We start from the raw sequence: 26053 nt of genomic DNA on the forward strand, positions 1-26053 counted from the left end.
AAAGGGATTTAAGGTGGTCAATTACAAGTTGGGCTTCCTTCCCTTTGACTCTCCTCTGAAGAGTGACAGCATGGGATCCTCAAAGCAACTCTCACAAGATCTGAAAACAAAGATTGTTGAGTCTCCTGATTTAGGGGAAGGCTACAAAAAGCCATCTCAGAGGTTTAAACTGTCAGTTTCAACTGTAAGGAATGGAATCAGGAAATGGAAGGCCACAGGCACAGTTGCCATTAAACCCAGCAGGTCAGGCAGGCCAAGAAAAATACAGGAGCGGCATATGAGCAGGATTGTGAGAATGGTGACAGACAACCCACAGATCACCTCCAAAGACCTGCAAGAACATCTGGCTGCAGATGGTGTATCTGTACATCGTTCTACAATTCAGCGCAATTTGCACAAAGAACATCTATATGGCAGGGTGATGAGAAAGAAGCCCTTTCTGCACTCACACCACAAACAGAGTCGCTTGTTGTATGCCAATGCTCATTTAGACAAGACAGATTAATTTGGGAACAAAGTGCTTTGGACTGATGAGACAAAAATGGAGTTATTTGGTCAGAACAAAAAGCGCTTTGCATGTCGGAAGAAGAACACCGCATTCCAAGAAAAACACCTGCTACCTACTGTCACATTTGGTGGAGGTTCCATCATGCTGTGGGGCTGTGTGGCCAGTTCAGGGACTGGGACCCTTGTTAAAGTCGAGGGTCAGATGAATTCAACCCAATATCAACAAATTCTTCAGGATAATGTTCAAGCGTCAGTCACAAAGCTGAAGTTACGCAGGGGTTGGATATTCCAACAAGACAATGACCCAAAACACTGTTGGAAATCTACAAAGGCATTCATGCAGAGGAGAAGTAGAATGTTCTGGAATGGCCGTCACAGTCCCCTGACTTGAATATCATCGAAAATCTATGGGATGATTTGAAGCAGGCTGTCCATCAAATTGAACTGAACTGGAGAGATTTTGTATGAAGAATAGTCAACAATACCTCCATCCAGAATCAGACACTCATCAGAGGCTATAGGAGGACAGCGTCTAGAGGACAAAAGGAGCAAAAAGGCTCAACTGAGTATTGATGTCATATCTCTGTTGCGGGGCCCACATTTATACACCTGTCTAATTTTGTTATGATGCATATTGCACATTTTCTGTTAATCCAATACACTTAACGTCACTGCTGAAATCCTACTGTGTCCATAAGGCATGTCAGATATTAAAAGGAAGTTCAGCCAAAGAGAAACAAAAATCCAAAGAATTAAGAGGGGTTCCCAAACGTTTTCATATGACTGTATATATGTACAGTTAGCCCTTGGGTCCTCTGCCCCTAACCAACACGCATTCAAAATTCCCCTTATGTTTTGGGACCGTGATTACTGAATATTCTAAGTTTATTGCAGTAAATAAGATGCAAGAAGTTGAGAGAAATGATAGCTAGAATCATCTCTGCGCAAGCAAATCACGTGTGTGAGGCCGTCTGCCGAGACCAAGAAGTGTGGTGTCCATCAGACAAAGGGCATAGTACACTAGTTCTTTAGTGAACTGTAACTTATAATAAATTAGTGTGTATATTTATGATAGTAAAATGACAAAAATGATTACTATTTAAAGAAATCCCACAAATCACTAAGCACAGAACGATAAACACTCACGACACAGTCCAGTTCTGCAGATGTTGATGGTGGTGTGCTTATGCAATTCGTTCTCCTGTGAACAACATACTAAAAGTCATGTAAAGTTTTGTCCTACCATGTTACTGACATATGCGAAGATCTGGAAGAGTTCTGAGCGCTCACAGATGTATAACGTTTTCCACCCCAGATGAAATCGCATGAAGCGGAGAAAGGACAGGAACATAAATCCAGAGAAAAACGGAATTTCAATTGTGCAGTGAATCGTTGAAACAAAAAAAAAAGAGAGAGAGCGGATTGTAATCCTGCCGCTTGTTATGAGCCACTACTGGCGCTCTAATCTTTCACCCAGCACCCCTTGTGGCAACCTCCGAAGGTACCCAATGATGCAGCAGGGTTGCTGGGATTTGCAGTCCATTTAAGTGGCGGCCCTACAGCATTTTCTGCAATAGGTTACAAAACTAAAATTTCCATTTAATTATTGATGAAAAACCCGTGGGTATCCATATAAGGCCCTGGAGAGCGTTTTCAGAAGTCTCCATTTTTGGGGGTTTAAAAAGGCGAAGTCGTGAGGAAGAAATACAGAAAGAGAGCCTAATGTGTGTTTTCAGATCAATGTGTCCTAAATCGTGTCCTAAATCGTGGACTGTTGGGGTGGGGGAAGAAAGGGTAAGCAAACAAAAGAAAACGGTATCTAAACACACACACACGTCTTCGAGCTCAAGTAAGGTTCCACCACAGTCAGGAGATAACCTGAGCCATTGTGCCCAACACAAATACGCACCAAAACAAATATCGAAACTAACAACGGCCACCTTCAAAAGTAGCTACTGCAGATTTTATCACCCAACTCGAAAAGACTTCGGAAAAACCGCATACCTCTCAGGTCAAGTGTCAGCAGAATTCTAATTACAGCAAATATTTTCAATAATCCATTCATTATCCAACCCGCTATATCCTAACTACAGGGTCACGGGGGTCTGCTGGAGCCAATCCCAGCCAACACAGGGCACAAGGCAGGAAACAAACCCCGGGCAGGGCGCCAGCCCACCGCAGGGCTCTTCAATAATCAAAATAAAGATCGCCTTGTACACCTTGTAGGACTTCAGCTCCTCTTTCATGGCAAAAGTTAAAATGCTTACATAGTGAATTGTACAGTACTTAATATGAAAGGCACTATATAGAAAACAGACTTGTAGACTTAAAAAAATAAATAAAAATTCCAGGGTTGCCAATTACAGACTCAAATTCTGACTGTATGGGAAAAAAAAAAAAAAACCACGAGACAAAGCTTTAAGGAGATCACTTACAGGGCCTGCTGGGCGTGATCATGGCGGGACAGACTCGGTCCTTCAGCAGCTGTGGTATGTTCTGAAACAACAGAATTGTCATGGCAGTCATCAGCATGCCCACTTACCAATTCATTCAGACTACTTTTATTGCTTTGTGCCCTCCCCACCAGAACCAATCGTCTATGGGAAAAATCTTGATCTCGGTTTTTGACAGATCAACATTTTAGGGTCCCCCCACCCCCCGATACCGAAAACCTTGATATCTCGATGCTGGGTGTGTGTCTGTCTGTGGGGCTAAAGTCTAGAGCTAACACTTCAGTCCGGTCTCCTCCATCTCTTTTCATCTTTCCTCATAACTCATCCCCTGTAGCTCCTGAATCAGCCCAGATGCTCTTCTCTGGACCTTCTCTTGTGCTGTTATGTCCTTTTTGTAACCTGGAGACCCAAACTGCACCCAGGACTCCACATGAGGCCTCACCTTTGTGTTATAAAAGCTTGAAATCTTCCTTTATGCTTTTTTTGGGAAACCTCTGCCTCCTTTTGATCACTTGTGGTTTTTTATTTCTATTGCATATGTGACTAGAAAAATGTCATTTTTTTGTTTGCTTACTTTAATACGGATATTTCAGTGTCATTATGATATACTAGCTGCGTAAGCCTGTGCTGTAAAAAGCCCAGGCTCTTAGAAACTGTTGAAATCGTCAGAAGAAAAGTTGAAACGTAGCGATGTCAGGTAATTGAAAGGAACTCCTCTGGACGTCTCTCTCCTAGGAGGTTTCGTTTTGCCGATGTGCTCACCTCACTTGTGTTATTAGCAGCGGGAGGAAAAGTTAAAAGGGATACTGTTGTGCCAAAACCATGGAGCTGGTGGTGGATTTTAGCAGGACCAGGCCCCTCATGGACCCCGTGATCATCAGAGGTGACTGTGTGCAGAGGGTGCAGACCTATAAATACCTAGGAGTGTAGCTGGATGATAAACTGGACTGGACTGTCAATACTGATACTCTGTGTAAGAGAGGACAGAGCCGACTATACTTCCTTAGAAGACTGGCGTCCTTCAACATCTGCAATAAGATGCTGCAGATGTTCTATCAGACGGTTGTGGCAAGTGCCCTCTTCTATGCCGTGGTGTGCTGGGGAGGCAGCATAAAGAAGAAGGACACCTCACGCCTGGACAAACTGGTGAGGAAGGCAGGCTCTATTGTAGGCATGGAGCTGGACAGTTTGACATCTGTGGCAGAGCGACGGGCGCTAAGCAGACTCCTGTCAATCATGGAGAATCCACTGCATCCACTGAACAGGATCATCTCCAGACAGAGGAGCAGCTTCAGCGACAGACTGCTGTCACTGTCCTGCTCCACTGACAGACTGAGGAGATCGTTCATACACCACACTATGCGACTCTTCAATTCCACCCGGGGGGGTAAACGTTAACATTATACAAAGTTATTGTCTGTTTTTACCCGCATTTTTATTACTCTTTAATTTAATATTGTTCTTTGTATCAGTATGCTGCTGCTGGAGTATGTGAATTTCCCCTTGGGATTAATAAAGTATATCTATTATCCTGCCAACTATACCAAATTAATATCTATCTATCATTTGTCAGTTTATCTAGATTTTAAATCTTTCCTACTACACTATATCTATCTATCATTTAATTGTCAATTTAGATTATTAGTCTTGCCTACTACACCACCTGTCTATCTATCTGTCTATCTGCTTGTGTTATTAGCGGCTAAGCGAGTTTTCTGTTTCCTCGGAGGTGGAGCTCCTACCCCGAACTCTACCTCTAACTTCTGGGCCAGACAGACAGGCACACTTCCACAAGTAGACATTTATATTACAATACAGTGTTAGCAAAACGATATCTGGGTAATCGTGCTGGTCACATGTGACCAATGGAGACCGCGTCACCGTCCTTACAGATGAACAAGAGCGGCTGGACTGTAGGCTCACCATCACACAAGCATCTCCTAGACCAGGGGTGTCCAACTCCAGGCCTGGAGGGCCGCAGTGGCTGCAGCTTTTCATTCTCACCTTTTCCTAATCAGTGACCAGTTTTCACTGCTAATGAACTCCTTTTCCCTTCATTTGAATAGCCCTGTTTTTAAGGATTCACTCCTCTCAATTGATCCTTTTCTTCGTTAAATGGCAGCCAAACAGAAATGACACGTGAAACAAGCCAACAGATGACCAGCAAAATTGGAGCTTCAGACTCCAACCAATTTCACTCCAACCAATTACTTAACAAGAAGCCGATTCTTGCTGTTAATTAAACCCGTTATTTAATTTCAGGATGTACTGCTGTTCTCATTCTGCCACTGCAGACATTCCTAAAACTATTGATTATCTGTTTTTTCTAAGAACACCGTCAAATTGTTTTGGTGGCCTGAGAGATCAACCTTATCAAGACCTTCACCTTTCTTTATTTTCAGATATTGTGTGATGGCACAGGTGAGTTGTTCGCATGGCAGCTCATTTTGTGTCTTGTTGCTGTTTGGCTGCTAAATAAGGAAAAAGAAACAACTAAGGGGCCTGAGTCAAGTTAATTCAAATTAAGGCAAAAGAACTTAATTAGCAGCAAATTAATTAAGAAGAAGGTTAAAATGAAAACCTGCAGCCACTGCGGCCCTCCAGGACTGGAGTTCGACACCCGTGTCCTAGAAAGGTCCGGAGAGGTCTGTTGTGTGGAGGCTAGCGGCGTAGTGAACACATTTTAAGGAAGTGTGTGTGCGGATTTGGTGACAGAGCACCTCAAACAAGGTACAGCACAGGAATAAAAGGAGCAGAAAGAATCTCAGAGAGACGGACCTTTTTTTACCTTCAGCAGAAATGACGTCTTGAAACTGAAAAGTTGAAACCAAAATTTCGCTGGCTCACTGCAGACCTTTGCCCACTCAAACTCGCTCCCAGAGCAACACTCACATTCTCTCTTGCTTAATTTCTCTATGCTGTCCTCATGGCTTTTATCCATCAGTCTTCACAGGGTCTCCTTTCTCCTGACCAGGCTTGCCATAAGGATGAGCAGATGACGACATCTCTGAAGCGCACATTCCCAGCATTTACAGAAAGACATATTGCAGCATTCGTCTTCGCCACCTTCTACTTACCGGCTGGGTGAACGAAAAAGGTTTGCAGAACTGTTTGTAGTACAAGAAGTCCTTGGGATTGCTGAAGGCCTTGACCAGAGTCAGAAAGCGGTCTGGACAGGACTCCACGCAGATCTGTAGAAGTGACACACAACTTTAAAAATGGCTCTTTTGAAGGTGGACACAGAAACATTTGCACAGCCTCACATCCTTTCAAGCAATGCGATTAAAACTAAAACACCTACAGGGCGGGACAGTCACTGGCAACACATTTTTGACCCTTTGATTGGTGGAAACCACACATGCAATCGCCAACTGAAATCTTACTCGGGGTATTCAGTTGTACATTTGGGACAGACGACATCGTGCCTGTGCAACAGTAAACTTTATCATCATTGTGTCACTGAAGGGCAGCAAACAATGGAGGTTACAATGGGGTTCTACTTAAAACATACAGCTAAACACATTTTAAATGTAAAAACAGAATATATAAAAGAAAAACAAGGTGCACAAGACCTACAGGAAAATGTGCGTATAACACCCTGAAGTCGACTCAACTTGAGGTACCTTATCTATCTAATATATAAAAGTCAATGTGTGTGTGTGTGTGTGTGTGTGTGTGCGCCAGTATCACGTCCGAACGGCATGGAGCACTTTTCATGAAACTTACTACACGTTTCTCATTGGTTGACTAAAAATACCGTAGGGTGAAATCAACCCTAACCCACCGCCTTCCTTGTGATCTGGTATGCGTGTTACCATCCAGTTGACCACCTGAGGGCAAACTGGAGGTGACTACCAGCATTCTTTATGTCTGAGCGCCACCACCCGTGCCCGCCTGTTGCTGTTGAAATTAAATCGAGTTGGCCGTTCCCGAGCGTCAACAGGATGATAACATACATACAAGACCGCAAGACAAGCACATTAGGGAGTCTTCATTGTTTGTTAATTTATTTTTAAAGTTGTTTTTTTTTTTTTTTTTAAATTATATTTTTCCTCAAAACAATTGGAAAAAAAATTATTTCCCTCCTGGGCAACGCTGGGTATTTCAGCCAGTTGACACGAAATACTGACACTCAGCGGGTTGGGTCCAGCTGCAGACCTCCAAAGCTCCCGATTCAGTTGCTCAGCTGGACAGCCAATGGGATTGCAGGTTTTTGTCACCTGATTTACTTGAGTCCAATAGGCCCCCCCTTAAACTTAACCACAGTGTAACCAGGCATTATAATGGACATTGTAAGAGACGGCCGGGACGCCCCGGAGATAGAAGGAACGGGGCAGGCAGCTTCAAGGACACTGCCTCCCCCAAAACGCTAGATGGCAGCTCCCCTGGACTGCAGCGATGCCCCGGATACCCACAAGGCACTATGGGACATGGGGTTCGGCAACACAGTCCTGCTGGGTATCTGTGGGTGCTGCCAGGGGACGCTCATCCATAGCCTGGAAGCACAAGTTCTCCACCTGACCCAGAAGTGCTGGCAAGTCACGTGGATGGAAGGACAGAAGCCCTTCCAGGGTCAAGGACTATTTAAAGGACTGCTGTGAACCCAGCAAGCAAGCAAGCCGGAGTTGGGAGGAGGTGTGGAGGAGAGAATTGAGATGATTATTGTGCTTGGGGATTATTACTTGCCTGTGTTATTGTGGCTGTGGTGCTTCGAGGGCACTATTATTGAGAAGAAAAGAATTCAAAAATACTTCTCAGTGCTTCTACCCTGTGTCCCGAGTGTCCGTCTGTTGGGTTTAAAGTAGCAACACCGACCTCAGCTTTCACAACATATAATATAAAGTGACAACCTCCTCAATCGAGTGGCGCTCTGGTGGTCCGCATTAGTACAATACAGCATTCAATTGTTTAACAGCTCTGGGAAGCGAAGCCATTCTTTCAGTCTTGGGGTGGGCACATAGACAGAAGGGAGAAATTTAAAGAAATGACGTGCAGGGCGGGTGCTGCATCTGTGAATCTTAAAGCCTCAGAACAAAGGCAGAGGCCACCTTACTGGCCAGTGCTGCAGGGAGCCAAAAATGGATTAACTGGAACAAAAACCACGCAGAATGAAGGCTTTCATTTCAAACCATTGGGCATCAGAAGCGCCTGAACACTTTAGACATTCACACTTTTAATTGAAGGTGAAGATTTTCTGTTTCAAATAAGAAGATGAACTCCCGATACGGACATTGACCAGAATCTGCTATTCAAGGCTCTACATGCGAACACGAATAACATTAGCAGCTCCAGCAACAATAGGGAGCGGACCCCCAGGAAACACCTGTAATGGTCGAGGGGCAACAATAGGGAGCGGACCCCCAGGAAACACCTGTAATGGTCAAATGGGCAAAAATAGGGAGCGGACCCCCAGGAAACACCTGCATTGGTCGAATGGGCAAAAATAGGGAGCGGACCCCCAGGAAACACCTGTAATGGTGCTGCCCATTTCAACTTCTCCACACAAGAACGCCGTGGTGGGCACAGGTGATATAATCTGGCCAATCACATTGGTTGGTTTGTGGACTTGGCACGGATCCATCAGTATCGAGTATTAGAAGAATATAAAAGATCACAATCTGTACGATTCGCTTGAAAATTAGATTGTGGATGTCTAAGAGCGATCACAATCTAAAATCGTCAGATCGCACCCCTAGTTATAATACTCTTCTTGGGTCCCAGAATGGTCTCAATTTTCTTATTTTGGGTCTTCAGATTATAAAAGTTTAAGAACCCCCGTCTAGGGCACAACATGGCTGCACAGAACAAACCGGAGAGTTTAATACAATGAGGCCACCCCATGCATTGCGAACGGACAAAATTCCACAATTAACGGGTATACTTGTGACACCACGAGACTAAAAACCATACAACGTTTTTCAAAATTCTAATAAACGTGATTTTAAGGCAAAATAAAACAAGACATAGAAGTCACCGTACGAATGGCCACAGGGGGCCTTCCCACCTGGGGTGTTGGACACTGAAACTCCAGCAAGACAAGGGGACTGGCACACTTCATAATGTTGAAATAGAACAAGAAGGGCATCTTCCTGTTGAACAAAACAAGTAGGCAGAAGGTCACAAAGTTGTGGCAAAGAGGAACATTTCTTGCTTTTATAAAAATAAAAACATTCAGCACAACATGGATACAGAGAACTGAGCACAAGTCTGTAGAAGAGGATATCAAGGAATACTCACTCCAGGGGAGTGCCAACCTGCCCACAGAACTTCCCCTCGCTGTTGGTTGGGTAGATCACCTTCCTGGGATCGCCATGGGACCACGCTAAGACAGACACAGATTGTTAGACTTTAAGAGAAATGAAGATCCCAAAACAGCACACAGTAAATCTATGAAGTCTGACCGATTCCCAAACGCGTACAAAGCTTTGCAGGTTTGTTTCTAATAAACAAGAAAGCTCTTAAAAAAATAAGAGACAGGGGACTTACCCACAAGGCCCACGGCAAAGTAGCCAATGATGGCAAGGATGAAGATGATGCAGCAAATGATGTCCGTGCAGCCCCTTAGAACAACGCAAAAAACAAAGAAATAAAAATAAAGCAACACTTAGGTATAAATGTGGGTGGAGCCTTTTTATTTAAAAAACAAAAACTACGGGGCTCTGCCCCCTCCTCGCATCACTTGCCAACCCCCGGGCGGGCGCTACCCACTTCAAGGCTCTGCCGCTAGCGTACGGGGAAGCGGATGTACAATTTAAACAGATTGTTATTTTAATGGGAATTGTTAGACCTCACCATTTTACAATACAGAGAGTAATTAACCGTAGTAAAAAATAGTAAAACGGAATAAATTGAAAAAATGGTTTCATGTTGCGTTACAGTTATTCGTGACGTTATACGTTTTCGTTCTGTTTGGCTTTGAAATGAACACGCAAACTCTTTCTAAAACTTACTGTAAAACTTCAGTAAAAACAATTTTTTGAATGAACTTTTCGTCAATAATGCATTGAATTTTGATTCCGTGTTCAGACTTGCATCGTGACAACGTAACGTATAACTGCCAGGCCTGTTGTAACCCGTGTACCGACGTGCTGCCCCCCCCAACAATGTGGGTGTAATCTGCTCTCTCTCTCCCGCTATATCCCAATTCCCAGATCTTTTTGACTGCCCCTCGTATAGCAGACGATTGGTTACCGAAAACATCGTCATCAGTGCAAACAGAAGAATGTGAACACAAAGAACGGTTCTACAATTCCACACAGCAGCATTAAATACCCCGGGGGCGTCTACATCAGTGAGGACCTCACTTGGACACTTAACACCACACAGCTGGTCAAGAGGGCTCAACAGCGGCTGGACTTTCTGAGGAGGCTGAGGAAGTTTGGTATGGCGGAGTGGTGGCTCTGAGGTTAGGGATCTGCACTGGCAATCGGAAGGTTGCTGGTTCGAATCCCGTAAATGCCAATAGGGACTCTGCTCTGTTGGGCCCTTAACCTGCAATTGCGGAGTGCTTTGGGTAGTGAGAAAAGTGCTATATAAATGCAGAGAATTATTACAGTATATACACTAGTCATTTAGCCCGTTACAATAATGGGCGCTAGAACAGTAGTGCATAAACTTTAGTAGGAACAGTCTATATTAAATGGCAAGGGACTTTGACCTCATTCTTTTTGTTGGTCGTATTTTTCTTTCAGCCTCTTTTGTTGATGTTTACTTGCTGAGCTGACCATTCTTCGTGGGCTGCCGCCGTGTATTTTGTGTCTTTAACTTTCTGTGACAGTAATACTGTCCTGTACGCCTCTATTCAATAAGGGCGCGCACAAAAAGGCGAGCTTCAAAAGGGCAACCTCAATTGAGCGCAGCGAATAAAGGCGTTCGTAGATAATTTAGTTCAAATGGCTCTGGAATATGTGAAGAGCAACAAAAGGTGCAGATCTTTATTTACGCGCGCCTTTATTCGCTGCGCCCAATTGAGGTTGCCCTTTTGAGGCTCGCCTTTTTGTGCGCGCCCTTATTGAAGGATACCGTCTTGTACGTCCGCTGGCTTGTACGTCCGTAATATACCTTTAATTTTCTCTGGCGGTAATACAGGCGTGCGCGTCGGTAATATGCCTTTAATCTCCTCTGACAGTAATACTGGCTTGTATGTGGCTGTAATATGTGTCACTGTATTGTGTACCTTTAAATTTCCTCTCACAGTAATACTGGTTTGTATTTCTGTAAAACACCTGTAATTTTCTCTGACAGTAATATCGCGCATCGCACCGTGCCCCACACATGTGCACTTTTCCAGAAGACACACACACGAACACCTGGACACACACAGGGATTTTATTAAAGAGGATGTGGCCTCTGTTACTTATAAATAATAGGTAATGGTTATCTTTATACGTTGGTTTTGTCATTTGGTGTGGACAGCAAAGCAAGAATTTCATTGTACAGTGGAACCTCTGGACACGAACGTTTGCTGAACACGTACAAATCGGGTTACGATCAAAAAGTTTGTCAAAATTTTGCATCTGTTCACGACCACACGGTCCGGTGGCGAACAACAAACACTGGTGGCCAGTTTCCCTACGCGCCAATGATTTCCCATTTTCTTTTGTTTGCGTATGCAGGGCGAAACAAAGCAGCTGATGTTTTCAAAAGGAGTTACAATGTTAACCAAGCAGAGGCCTCGAGTGCTGAAACTGTTGCTAGTGTGGTTGAACGAGAAGCAACTTGCAGGTGATGGCGTAAGCGAGGTGATCACATGCGAGAAAGCAGGGAAGATTCATGGCGATTTGATGAAAAAAAACCTTCGAGTGGTGAAGGTGAGGAGTTTAAAGCCAGTCGAGGATGGCCTGAAAAGTTTCGCAAATGAAGTGGAATTTATTTTTTTTTCCTTGTGCTTAAAACTCATAAAAAAAAAAAAATAAATAAAAAGTGTTTACAGCGAGCGTTTCGTGAGGGTCAAGCGCCAGCTCTTACAATGTTAGTTTTATGTTGTTCAAGGTTTTTACATTTAGTTTGCTATTACACTGTGCATTCTATGGTATAATTAATTATTTTTGTGCATAAAAAAATATTTATATACAGTCAACCGTTGATATACGACCGGCCTGACATGCGAACAACTTGCTTTACAACCAAAATTTTTGTTTTGAATTATGACCAACGTCTTGCATTACGACCTGAATGCGGTCACGTGTATCCGCTTGTGCGATTGTAAACAAACAGCCGAGAGCGTTCGTAAGCGTCAGTCAGAGCCCAGATACGTGTGTTTGTGGACGTAATTTCGGTCAGTGCAGTGCTTTATATAATTTATTTCGATAATTGCTAAGGAAGGAAGCAAAGGTAACGAAGGTAAAGAAAGCGATCACAATCGAAACGAAGAAGGAAATTGTGTGGAAATATGAGAGTGACGTTCGTGTGACCGATCTCACTAATATATACAGCATGTCGAAATCCACCATCTTGACAATTTTACAAAGAAAAGATTTGTATAAGGAAACTCTTCTAAACAATAACCACCTTCCATTTCATTCTCCTCCTCCTCCCTTCCTGCAAGACAAAGATGTCAACTTAAATGGCGAGTACAGTATGAAATTGTTGTTTCTGGTAGGCTACGCACTTTTTATAACTTTTTGGTTAGTACATTAGAAAAATTATTGGTGTTTTTGGTAAATTATGCACATTATACAACCCTTTTCTATTAAAAAAAAAAGTTAAGTAAGTGTTGCTGTGGGCGGTTCGGAACACATTAAAGGGCATTTCCATTATTTTTTAATGGGAAAAATAGTCTTGACTTACAATCAACTTGAGTTACAACCAGCCCTCGCGAACGAATTGAGTTCGTAAGTCAAGGGTCCACTGCATTGTGAGACACGCTCGGACACCACCAGACTGAGACCACATCTTTCTACAAAAGCACACGTTTATTAATCATCAGTACACACAGTCCCGCACAGCACCAATCACCCCTACTCCGGGCTTCTCTCTCCCTGTCCGTGGGCCGCCTTTCCTCTCTCCACGGGAGCCTCGTCCTGCTCCCACTCCCTGATTGTAGGGAGGCGGCCCCTTTAATTCTCACCCGGATGTGCTCCAGGTGCCCGATGACACTCTTCCTGGTGTGGCGGAAGTGCTGCCCTTGCAACCGGAAACACTCCGGGCGTCCCTGGAAGGCTCTTCATCCATCTTCCCCGGGTGTGGCGGAAGTGAATGTTTCCCGGGCTCTCTGAGGCTCGGGGCGCCCCCTGGCGGTGGTTATGGGGCCCCAACAGGCTTGAGCCTCCTTGCTCCTCTCCCGATGCAGGGCGGTTGCCCCCTCGTGGCCCGGGGGACATATAAACCACCTCCCGGTCCTTCCAGGCATCCCGGCTGGGTGTGTCTGTCCCCCAGCCGCTTGTGACAATATTTACATACAGTTCATATGGTCCGGAACGGATTAATCGTATTTACATAAAATCTTATGGGGAAATTGGGTCGCGTCCAGAGTTTTGAAACGAATTACGGTCGTGACCAGAGGTACCACTGTACGGGGAAAAAAGCGTTTCCTTACTGGGCACATGACAATAAACTTTGAACTGAACTTCTATGATTGTGACCTACACGACTCCTCAATTTCAATCTTTCCATCGGAGCACACCGGCATCCCACGTTCGAATATTTGAGTCTGATCAAATCGCAGAGCGCTCACAACACAATAAAGAAGTGAGAAGGTGTGTGTGGAGTCAATTCAAGAACCAAAAAGGCCACATTGGTCACTCTCGCTGTCCGACCACAACACACAGCCTGCTCATATAATAAAACCACCTACCTGTTCTGAATGGGGCCCTTAAACGACGGATCAAATTTACTTGGCTCTCCTAAAAAAAACAAATAAATACACTCATTAGAAGGGAACACAAAAGAAACGTCCAGTTAAAAACAAAATTAACAATGCAATTTACGACCAGGAACGACTGCTGCTTGCCAGCACATGTGCAACCAACTCAAAATCCCCAAACCCCCCCCGCCCCCACAACACATTAAAAAAAAAAAGCCGAATCGGTTGTGACAAACACACTTCTGCCAACCCTGACTTCATCAAGGACCACCTTCCCGTTGGCGTGGTCCCCACAGCAGTCAGCGCAGGCGCACAGATTCCGTCCTGCATGGGCGTCTTGTCCTCCTCTCATTTTCAGCATACCGCCATTCCTTCTTTTTAGGGCTGTACCAGAGTGTAGATTTGGGCGCTCCTAAATTTCTAGCTCTCCCTCTGAAAGACTGGGGGGGGGGGGGGGTATGGAGACCCTAATAATGGTCTCCATCAACACCTCTGTGGTCCTCCCGTTGAGTTCTAGCAGAGCTTTTATCCAACGGGTCCTTCCGGGCCGTGGCACTGCTGATCAGTCACCTGTCCAATTACTTTGGAGCCTCTGAACATGGAGGGACTCTGTGAGAAATGGCGGTCATTTCTGAAAGTTGAATGCCATACTTCTGTTGTTAAACCCTGTGATAGATGGCCGGGATGCCCACCGAGTGGAAGGCGTCCTCTTTGGTACACTACTTCCTCCGAAACATTAGATGGCAGCTTCCCTGCAGTGTAGCGGTGCCCAGGATTCCCGCAGGGCACCACGGGACATAGTTTTATATCACCCCCTGCCAGGGAACGCTGCGAGAGAACCTGTGGAGTCCCCATAGCCAGGAAGTACGAAGTCAGGAGGACAGAAGCCCCGGAGTAGTTCTGGGCTGATTTAAAGAACTTGAGCTCTCCTTCTGACTTGGAAGTGCTAGCAACTCACGGGAGAGGAAGAACAGAAGCACTTCCGGGTCGAGGACAATTTAAAGGTCTGCTGAAGACCCGGGTGGACAGAGGGTGACGAGTCGGGTGGAGGTGGACAAAGCTTGCTGGGAGAAGAGAAAGAATTGCATAGATTAGTGGAATTACTTGCCGGTTTATTGTGGCTGCGGTGCTTGGGAAGCACTGAGAAAATAAAAAGAAAAGAATTGAAGGATCTTCTTGGTGCTTTTATCTGGTGTCCTGTCTGTCTGTTGGGTTTAAAGGGGCAACAATGCCACCTAGCCTCCACAACCCCTTAAATTAAAGCTGAAGGTCTATACGTCTGTCACATCTTCATTGCTTAATTTCAATCCCACTACAGTGGTATAGAGAGAGAGAGAAATTTACTGTAATTGCATTCTTCTTTCAGGCTGCCACAGCGGATCATCTTGTTCCAGATCTTCCTGTCCTTGTCATCTTGCTTTGTCACACACCAATCATCTGTATGTCCTCTCTCACCAAATCCATAAACCTCCTCTTAGGCCTTCCTCTTCCCTGGCAGCTCTATCCTTAGCACCTGTCTCTCAGTATACCCAGCATGTCTCCTCTGCACATGTCCAAACCAATGCAATCTCACCTCTCTGACCACCTGAGCTGACCCTCTAATGTCCTCATTTCTAATCCTGTCCATCCTCGTCACATCCAACGCACATCTTAGCATCTGTAACTCTGCCACCTCCAGCTCTGTCTCCTGTGCCACCGCCTCCAGCCCATAGAACATAGCTGGTCTCACTACCGTCCTGTAGAATCTTCTCTGTCACACTTGCTGATACCCGTCTGTCACAAATCACTCCCGACGATCTTCTCCACTCTGCCTGCACTCTCTTCTTCACTTCTCTTACACACTCCCCGTTACTCTGTACTGTTGATCCCAAGTATTTAAACTCCTCCACCTTTGCCAACTCTACTCTCCTCATCCTCTCCTCTCCACTGACCTCCCTCTCATTCACACTCGCATGTATTCTGTCTTGGTGGTCCTACTGACCTTCATTCCTCTCCTCTCTAGAGCATATCTCCACCCCTCCATGTCCAAATACTTATGAACCTAACAGTACGTATATACAGTAAGTGTCGGAGGGGACAGACAGGCCTCACAGCCAACTTGGTTGCTGGTACCTTTTCCCGGGCCACAATGGAAGGACAGAGAGGCTGCTCCTGGGGCCATATATTCCCCTGTATCTCTCTGGTGGAATTCCTATTTGTAACCCCACAGGGCATACTGGGGTACTTGGGGGCCTCCAGGGGGAGCTGTCCCTTCTTTGGGGAATCTCCATTGGGCCCAGAAGTGCTTCTGATATGCAATGCTTGGACCCCAGAAGTACTCTTGGCTCTGGCGTTGTAGACACCACCTCATCTGCACCAGAGGGTCAGAGTCGGGAGGCAGAAGACGACACTCGTGGAGGAGAAAGATGGAAGGCGACTAACTGTGTGTTATTTACTGAGCTGGACTGACTTGGCATGTGGAGACGTTAATATATTATAAACTTTACCTGAAATTGTGTCTGGTGTTTGGGGATGTGGTGGTCAAAACACACGCCAATAAATTTGAACCCGAACTTGTAAAGCATGTACAGTTACGGTAGACAAGGCACACAGACCGCTCTCCTGACCAGTGAGGTCATCCGGACAGATGTCAATTATTGAAACCGGATATGTGGAAAGAAAAACAGGGGGCCTTAACCAGACAAGTAGAAACTCCACAAAAGGCAACACGGCAGAAAGACAAACGGCTCAGTTAACTTCGACAAAAGCACTGAAAGAGGAGCCAGTGTTCATTTTCACAATTGCATGACTCAGATTGGCCACCAGGTGGTGCACAAAGCACACGCAAAACACAAGCAGAGCGAGAAACGGGAGACCCAAAACAAGGCGACCTCAGACTTAAAATTCTGCCACAAAAAATAAGGAAATTCCACTGTAAGCCATTGAAGAACCTCCAGCTTGAGCAAAGAAACGTCCTCCGAGAATCTTTATACAAAAAAAAAAAAAAAACACGAGGCTCAAAAACAAAGAGGAGTGAAAGGATTTGACAAGAAGGCAGTCCAAAGAAACCAAATCGGATCCTAAAATGGGCAAATCGTAATCCAGAAACAAGAGCTAAAAAAAAAAATAAATGAACAAAAAGAAGATCCTTCAGGTCTCTCCACACGGGTCTTATGCCGGACCACTCAAACCCTTCTCTCTGATCCACTCCCACAACGTCTCGGCTGTACGTTTCAGGTCATTGTCGTGCTGAAAGGTAAACCGCCGCTCCAGTCTGAGGTGGGGTCTGCTCTGAATCCCTCAATTCTGACCAGTCTCTCTGGACCCCCATAGCTTGGTGCTGCCACCTCCATGCCTCATCATAGGGCTGGTATTAGGCAGGCAGGTGATGAACCGGGCCTGGTCTTCTCCAGGAACACTGCTTGGAGTCCTGTGCACAGAGTTCCATTTTTGTCTCATCAGACCAGACAACTGGCGAGCGAAGCCCCCTAGTAAATATATCCATACACACACACACACACTATATAATAAATATACATATATTTGGGGGCTCGCTTGCCAACCCCCCCCCCAAGCCTGCGCTACCTGCTAGTCACTTCTTTGCAGCGTCTTTGCTGTTAGCGTATGGGGATGCGGATGTACAATTAAAACAGATTGTTATTTTCATTGGAACTGTTACATGTGCATAATAGAACTCACTATTTTACATTACAGCGAGTAATGAACCATATTAACAAATAGTAAAACTTAATAAATTGAAAAAAAATTATGTTTCATGTTGCGTTAGAGGTTTTCATTCCGTTTGGTTTTGAAATTAACACACAAATACTTTTTAAACTTCTGTCCGTCTCTGCCGCTCGTGTATGTGGATTTCACTTTCACCAAACAGCAAATCTTAATTCTCGCAGATACGCCTCTTCATTGGGGAGAAACACGACTTTTCCCTGATGGCAACACGAATTAGACGATCTACAAGTCTCCAACTTAAAAGTTTAAAGCCTAACAATATATTTGATACCAAGATACAGTAGGTGGATTAGCAGATAGATAATTTGGAATCCGGTATATCATCACAGAAGGACTTGGACAGCAGACAGGCTTGGGCAGATTTGTGGACGATGAAATTTAATGTCACTAAATGTAAAGAATTACATATAGGAAGTAAAAATGTGAGGTCTGAATACACAATGGGCGGTCAGAAAATCGAGAGTCCACCTTATGAGAAGGATTTAGGAGTCATAGTGGACTCTAAGCTATCGACTTCCCGACAGTGATCAGAAGCCATGAAGAAGGCAAACAGGGTATATAGCGCCTTGATGTGTGGAGTACAAGTGACAGGAGGGTCTGCTCAAGCTTTATAACACACTGGTGAGGCCTCATCTGGAGTCCTGGGTGCAGTTTGGGTCTCCAGGCTTACAAAAAGGACATAACAGCACTAGAGAATGTTCAGAGAAGAGCAACTCCGCTGATTCCAGGGCTACAGATGATGAGTGATGAGGAAATATTAAAAGAGCTGAGCCTTTACAGTTTAAGCAAAAGAAGATTAAGAGGAGACCTGCCTGAAGTGTTTAAAATTATGAAGGGAATTAGTCCACTGGATTGAGACGGTGACTTTAAAATGAGTTCATCAAGAACACGGGGACACAGCTGGAAACTTGTGAAGGGTAAATTTCGCACAAACAATAGGAAGTTTTTCTTTACACAAAGAACGACAGACACTTGGAATAAGCAACCAAGTAGTGTGGTAGACAGTAAGATGTTAGGGACTCTCAAAACTCGACTTGATGTGGAGTGGACAGGACTGGTGAGCTTTGTTGGGCTGAATGGCCGGTTCTCGTCTAGAGTGTTCTAATGTTCTAATCACCATCTCCCCCCCCACCCCCCAACCAGGCATCCTGCATGTGCAAACATTCATTTAAGTCAAAGTCACCGATGGAGACGCTCGCAATAAGGAGACCCAGGTTTGCTTGTCTTGCATGTTCTCCCCGTGTCAGCGTGGGTTTCCTCAGGGAGCTCCAGTGTCCTCCCACAGTTCAAAGGCGTGCAGGTCAAGCGGACTGGCGAGGAGTGTGAGTGGGAGTGTGTGTGCTCCCGGCACCCTGTCCAGGGGTCTGCTCCTGCCTTAGCTCTGATTGGCTCCAGCCCAACATGACCCTCTGTTCAAGAATAAGCGGTTTAGAAAAATGACAGGACATCCACAAAAGGTTGTGTTCACAATAAAATCCGTCATTGACTCTCATTTGTCCGACTTGTCCTTACGAGTAAGAGGATAAGACTCTGTGGTTTACACTTCATTACGAGTTAAATTACTTAAAAGATGGCGAGAATCCCATTTGCTTTGAGGAAGAGGTGGAGGGAATCCTGTTGTTGTCGTCGTCTGGTGTCCTCAAAACAAACTTTCAAGGACTTGGAAACAGGAGTCATGTCACACCTCAGCCACTGGGGCCGTCACAGCAGGTGTGTGACTAATCACAAAATTATTTCCGAGTTTTCACACCGACTTCCAAGCCTCATGTTGCTTTGCGCCAGACGAAGATGACTTTGGCAGCCATTCAACATAATCAAAGCCAGACCATGAACAGGAACTCCCTGTGAAAAAACAAACATGACAGACCCCGGCAGTGCAGGGTGCCCCCTCCAGAAATTAATGGATTTGCAAATTCATCAAATTTGCTTTATGACTAGGTGACATAATGGGGCCTGACTGAAATTACCAGGCAGGCAGCCCAACCATTAATTTGGGGGGGGGTGGGGGGGAGCTTTGTAATGAAGTAGGACCCGAGATCAGCGTCTCATGAACAGCCCTCAGGTTTATAAACAACTAGATCCACCCACATAGTGACAGCGAGTGTTAAAAAATATAAAAAAAGCTCTCTTTAAAGCTCACTCAGAATACTATTCTACAATAGATAGCAATAATAAAAATCCTCGGGTACTGTTTAGAACAGTTGCTAAATTAACAAATGGGAATTCAGATCTACAGTGAAAAATACCAACAGATATTAGTAGTACAGACTTTATGAACTTCTTCAATGAGAAAATTAAAAATATAAGACCCCAGATCTCAGTATCACAGTACAAACCGCATACTAGCTTAGCAGACCCTGTCTCACATTGCACTCAGCACTTTAGTCATTTTAATCCTGTAACTGAGCAGGAAGTCTTAACTTTAATTTCTAAAATGAAGCCCACTACTTGTTCCCTGATCCAGTGCCAACAAAACTAGTAAAAAGTGCAATGGATGTACTTGCCGCGCCAATTCTAAACATTAAATCGATAATTCATTACTGCATGGCACAGCACCTGATGCACTAAAAGTGTCAGTCATCAAACCATTACTTAAAAAGTCAGACCTAAACCCAAACAAACATACTAATTAATTGTAGGCCTATTTCAAATTGACCCTTTCTCTCTAAAATACAAGAAAAAGTAGTCACCAATCAGCTTCAGTCACACCTTATGCATTACAATTTATTTCAGAAATTCCAGACTGGCTTCCACGCTGGTCATAGTACAGAAACGGCACTAATGTGACATTCTGATATCCTCTGATGAAGGAAACTCCACTGTAATTATGTTGTTAGACTTAAGCGCAGCATTTGACGCCATTGACCATTCGATTTTACTGCACAAGCTAGAAAATGATGTTGGGCTCACAGGCCCTGTGCTCGCTTGGTTTAGTTCTTATTTATCAAATCGATTCCAATATGTACAGAAAGGACTCCATGTGCTGACAGGACTCCATCATTACACACAGGTGAGATATGGTGTCCCGCAGGGCTCGGTACTCGGACCTTCACTGTTTTCACTTTACATGCTTCCACTGGGATCTCTCATTAGATAACATAATGTTAATTTTTATTCATATGCAGAGGACACCCAGTTATACCCTTCTTTTAGATCAAATGAAGTTTCTCCGATGTTGTCTTTAATTAGCTGTGTTAGTGAATTAAAGGAGTGGATGAATGAGAACTACTTATCTTTAAACACAGATAAAACAGAGATGTTAATTGTTGGAGAGAATGACGCTGATCACAACAATATTTTGTCATCATTTAACTCAGTTAGAATCTCCATTAATTTTACTGAATCAGCCCACAAACTCGGAGTTACCTTCGACTCTAGCATGTCATTTAAAGAGCATATTACAAAGTTGTCCAAAATCATGTTTCTTGCATCTTAAAAATGTTGGGAAATTGAGACGCTTTCTAAATAAACAGGATTTTGAGAAATTTATTCCTGCGTTTATCTCTAGTAGGATTGACGACTGCAATGCGGTGATCACTGGATGTTCAAACTGTTCTTTATACAGCCTCCAGTTAATCCAAAATGCTGCTGCAAGAATGATTGAAAGAACAAGAAAATACGAACACATCACTCCAGTTCTTAAATCCTTACACTGGCTCCCGGTTAAGTTTAGGGAAGATTTCAAAATCCTTCTTTTAACATATAAAGCATTAAATGGCCGAGGTCTGGCTTACTTGTCTGAACTTATCATGACTTACAAACCAGAGAGCGCACATTAAGATCTCAAGATGCCGGTCTGCTTATGATGCCAAGGATTAATAAAATAACAATGGGAGGTCGAGCTTTTAGTTACAGGGCCCCTAAACTGTGGACTGGTCTGCCTGCTACTGTAAGAGATGCCCCTTCGGTCTCAGCTTTCAGACTCACCACTTCAGTTTAGCACACCCTGACTAGAGCTGCTGATTAACTGTGCAGACTGCACATCTCTGTTGTTAGTCATTAGCACTAAAACATAAGTAACAGGATAGTTATAAATTGTTACTAACACTCATCGGTTTCTCTTCTCGATACGGAAATGTGGCACTTGGCAAAAAAATGTGCCAAGTTGTTTTGCCTGCCTAAGGTAAAGTCGTCCCTGATGGAGGATCGCAGGAATCGTGGGGTAGAGGGGTCCTTTCATAGGATTGGCTGACTCAGCTGTGGAATGGCCAAAAGGGGGAGGCAGCTTGATGGCCGAGGTCTCCAGGACTGTGAACAAATCCAAATCATATTATGGGATATCATCTACTGTTGAATTCTGCTACATACTCGTAATATTATTATACTGTATTGAGGATTTGTTCTGTTCTGTGTATTGTATTGTATTGACCCCCTTCTTTTTGACACCCACTGCACACCCACCTACCTGGAAAGGGGTCTCTCTTTGAACTGCCTTTCCGGAGGTTTCTTCCATTTTTTGTTTTTTTGGGAGTTTTTCCTCGTCTTCTTAGAGAGTCAAGGCTGGGGGACTGTCAAGTGGCAGGGCCTGTTAAAGCTCATTGCGGCACTTCTTGTGTGATTTTGGGCTATACAAAAATAAATTTGTATATTGTATTGTAGTAGTGAAATGGGACAAACTTTAAATCAATAAAAATCAATAAAAATAAAATAAAAATGTAATTCTGGCCAAGTGGAAGGTAGGTACACTCTAATGTCACACATTGTCACTGTATCTGATCGTGTTCAGCTCTGACGGGATAGCGTCCCCCACAAGGCCATGATATCTCAAAAATGTAAAACGTTACTCCTTAACAATCTCCAAATGATAAAGTCTGCTGAACAAATCGGTATCGCTAGCTAATCGGACGAGAGGTGCGCTCCAACACGTGGCGACAGAGATAGCAACTCAAACGGAGGCTGGCGTGTGACTGAGGAGGGCTCTGCACGGCTCCCCACTCCTGTCATCACGCGTCCCCCTGCCCTCAGCCTCTGTCTCAGATTTGCACGAATAAATCAGTGCCTCAAGTTAATTGTGATGTTTAGCACAACGAGAGAAGTCACAGAATCAACCAGAATGTTCAAGCAAATTCTAGCAAAAATAAGCCGATCTAAATCTGTGAAGCAGTTCTCTTATGAAAAGCGGACAGACAGACGTTGGACAGATAGATACACTATTGCCAAAAGTATTGGGATGCCAGCCTTTACACACACGAACTCTAATGACATCCCATTCTTATTAATATGGAGTCGGCCCACCCTTTGCAGCTCTAATAGCTTCAGCTCTTCTGGGCAGGCACTCCACGTGGTGTAGGACCGAGTGTGTTGATGGGAATTTGTGACCAGGAGACCATCGGTGAGGTCAGGCATGGAGGTTGGACGAGAAGGCTGGACTCGCTCGCAGTCTCCGTTCCATCGGGTTGAGGTCAGGGTTCCTCCGTTTCTTTATAGGCCTTGCTTTGTGCCCTGGTGTGTGCCCAGTCATATTGCCATCCCCAAAGTGTCCCCACAAAGTTGGGAGCATGAAATTGTCCAAAATGGCTTTGCATGCTGAAGCATTAAGAGTTCCTTTCACTGGAGCTAAGGGGGCCAACCCCACACCATAATCCCCCCCCCCCTCCACCAAACTTTACACTTGGCACAATGCAGTCAGGCGAGTCCCGTTCTCCTGGCCAGACTCGTCCATCGGATTGCGTGATTCGTCACATCTGCACTGCTCTCAAATGTAGTGGCGTCTGGTGGGCTTTACACCGCTGCATCCGACGCTTTGCATTGCACTTGGTGAAGTGAGCTGCTCAGCCATGGAGACCCATTCATTCTCTCTACGCTGCACTGTTCTTGAGCTTTTTGTGGTCCGTAGCGATCGACTCTGCAGAAAGTTGGTGACTTCTGCCCATCTTAGCATGTGCTGTCCTCGCTCTGTGACTTGACGTGACTAGCCACTTCGTTCTTCCCAATTGCGTCCACTTTGTTATAACACCACTAACAGCTGACAGGGGAATATTTAGTACCCAGGAAATGTCACGAATGGACTTGCTGTGCAGGTGGCATCCTATCAGTGTGCCACTCTTGAATTCACGGAGAGCGACCCGTTCTGTCACAAATGTTTGTAGAAGCTGTCTGCATGCCGAGGGGCTCGATGTTATACACCTGTAGCCATGGAAGGAATTGGGACACCTGAATTCAAAGACTGGGGGGGGGGGGGTCCCCCAATACTTTTGGCGATGTAGTGTACATGTTTGACAGGCAGGGACTTAAAGGATGTTACACTCTATGGACTAAAGTATTGGGACCCCTCACACCCTTAATTATTCAATCGGCCCCATTGCCAAAGGTGTCTCAGATCAAGCCGCTCGCCTTGCAGTCTCCATTTTCAAACGTTTGTGAAACAAAAGAGCTCAGTGGCTTCAAGCGTACTACTGTGACAGCACGCCAACTTTGCAGTAAGAGGGTTCGTGAATTCTGACCCCTGCTGGATACTCCACGCTCAGCTCTAAGGGGTGTTATTGGAAAGTTGAAGCATTTAGGAACAACAGCAACTCAGCCAGGAAGCAGAAGACCCCATAGAGTCGCAGAGCGGGATCAACGACTGCTAAGGTGCAGTAAAAGTCGCCCGCACTCGGCTGATTCCATTGCTAAAAAGAGTTCCAAACCTCCACTGGCATTAACCGTATGGTGGGAATTGGCGACTTCTGCCCACCTCAGTATGCGCTGTCCCTGCTCTGTGACTGGCTGTGGCCTACCACCGTGTGGTGGAGTTGCTGTTGTTCCCAATTGCGTCCACTTTGTTTGAATGCCACTGACAGTTGAGGATGGAATATTTAGTCACAAATGGACTTACTGCACAGGTGGCATCCTAGATAGATACATACTTTATTAATCCCAATGGGAATTATCCTATTATCCTATCGCGGTGCCAGGCTGGAATTCACTGAGCTAAAGAGAGCAACCCGTTCTGTCACAAATGTTTGCGAGAAGCCAGCAGTCTGCATGCGGAGGGGCTTGATGTTATACACCTGTGGCCATGGGAGGGATTGTGACACCTGAATTCAATGATTTGGAGTGGGGGGGGGGGTCCTAATACTTCAGTGTATTTATATAGACAATCAAGCAGTTGTTTTTATGGTGTGCATGCAAACAATCAAGAAAATGACAATGTGGTGGGCTCAGTGATCAATTTGTATTTTCTACCAGGACCGCCGGTATGAGAGCTGGCACAGAGGTGCAGTGCTGGTGCTCTGCTTCACCACAAGGACTGCAACACGGGCATAATAAAGTGCAGTTCAGAAGTGCCATTGTGACAAGTGAAAGACGAGCCAACAGCCACAGGGCACGACAGGCTGGAGTTTGAATGTCAGAACTAAACTTTCAAACCGTGACTACCAAAGCATTGCTCTTTTCATTTCATTTTAATAGGATTGAGCATCCCCTGACGAGAGGGGGCACCACTGCTAACACCGTCATCATCTCCTCTCCCACCGCCGTGCCAAGAAGCGGTTTCGCCCCCCGCCCCTTCCAGTCCAGCTGGGTGGTCCCAGAAGGAGGCGTCATTACTGAACCCGCCAGACGGAGCTCTGCCAGAGTGACCACCTCCCTGCATTCATTTTTGAAGGGACGCGGGATTTCGGTTTGATTCCGGACGATAAAATGGGACAACCCGGTCGGTGCTCCAAAATGTCTTTGCTGGGGGGTCCGGAGTTGTCAGTTTCTACAAATGCTCACACGATAAACCGATAAAGGCACTATATAAAACTCAGTAGGATACAGAAGTATGTAAAGGGCCAGCACTTTACACCCCAAGTGGAAATTCAAATTGTTAAATAAGCAGCTTGAAGTATAAAGTGCACAATGAAACAAACAATCAGATCTTCAAAAGAAATCAATTTATGGGCTAAAATGTGGAGCACTAGAATGGTAAATGTTTAACCCTTGGTTAACTGGGCTTGCTGCAGTGCCCAACTGAAGAAGACCCAACGAGTAGGTTCCACGCCCTCCTCCTCCTCGCAGTTTAAAATTAGCCTGCCCACCTCCCAGTTGCCGCTTTCTGCCCAGACACAGTGCCTGATCCCCCGTGGCAGCTCCACTCCTCACTCACCGTGTTTGCCATAGTAGTTCTCGTCGTTCTCCCTCATGCTTTCTCAGAGTTGGGCTGCCCAGCTGTCTGCTCAGAGTTTCTCCGTCTGTCTGTCACTCCCTCTCTCACACACGCGCACACATAAACACACACGCACACACACTTACAGACCGCCTGGCACACCTCACTTCCTCTTCCTGTTTTGCAGCTGTAAGGGAACCAGTTTGACTGGAGTGGGAGCCCTGATAGCCACAGCCAGCCTCTCTCTGGTGATAACTTTGGAGGAGACGCCCTCAGGGGATTAGGAAGGCAGACGAGGGAGGGCTTTTATGTGGGCCTCTCCCTCCACACCCCCTTCTCATTTTCACTTTCTGCCTTTCACGCCCATCTGCTTAAACCAGCCCCCCCCCCAACTTGCTGCTGTGCTGCTTGTCTCAATTGAACTCCAACCCTCACTGACGTCTCCTCGTTTACACGCCATGTCCTGCCAGGTGCCCTCTGTCTCCCCGCCCA

The 26053-nt window shown here is 45.2% G+C and overlaps 1 protein-coding gene across 3 annotated transcripts in view; it reads right to left on the reverse strand.

Moving 5' to 3' along the window:
• The window catches only part of slc44a2 (solute carrier family 44 member 2), a 112983-nt gene that overhangs the window by 39885 nt on the left and 47045 nt on the right, over positions 1-26053 (reverse strand). For 2 of the 3 annotated variants that reach the window (XM_028823658.2, XM_051920396.1), the window contains exons 2-7: positions 13756-13804; positions 9447-9520; positions 9198-9282; positions 8965-9049; positions 6038-6151; positions 2943-3003 (exon numbers count right to left, since the gene is read on the reverse strand). In XM_028823658.2, the coding sequence (XP_028679491.1) occupies positions 2943-3003; positions 6038-6151; positions 8965-9049; positions 9198-9282; positions 9447-9520; positions 13756-13804 (468 nt within the window). Of the gene's footprint in view, positions 1-2942; positions 3004-6037; positions 6152-8964; positions 9050-9197; positions 9283-9446; positions 9521-13755; positions 13805-25561; positions 25875-26053 lie in introns of those variants that run through there. The other variant, XM_051920397.1, reaches the window with a different exon arrangement.

This window comes from Erpetoichthys calabaricus, chromosome 17 (genome assembly GCF_900747795.2).
Source record: "Erpetoichthys calabaricus chromosome 17, fErpCal1.3, whole genome shotgun sequence".
Classification (NCBI taxonomy): domain Eukaryota; kingdom Metazoa; phylum Chordata; class Cladistia; order Polypteriformes; family Polypteridae; genus Erpetoichthys; species Erpetoichthys calabaricus.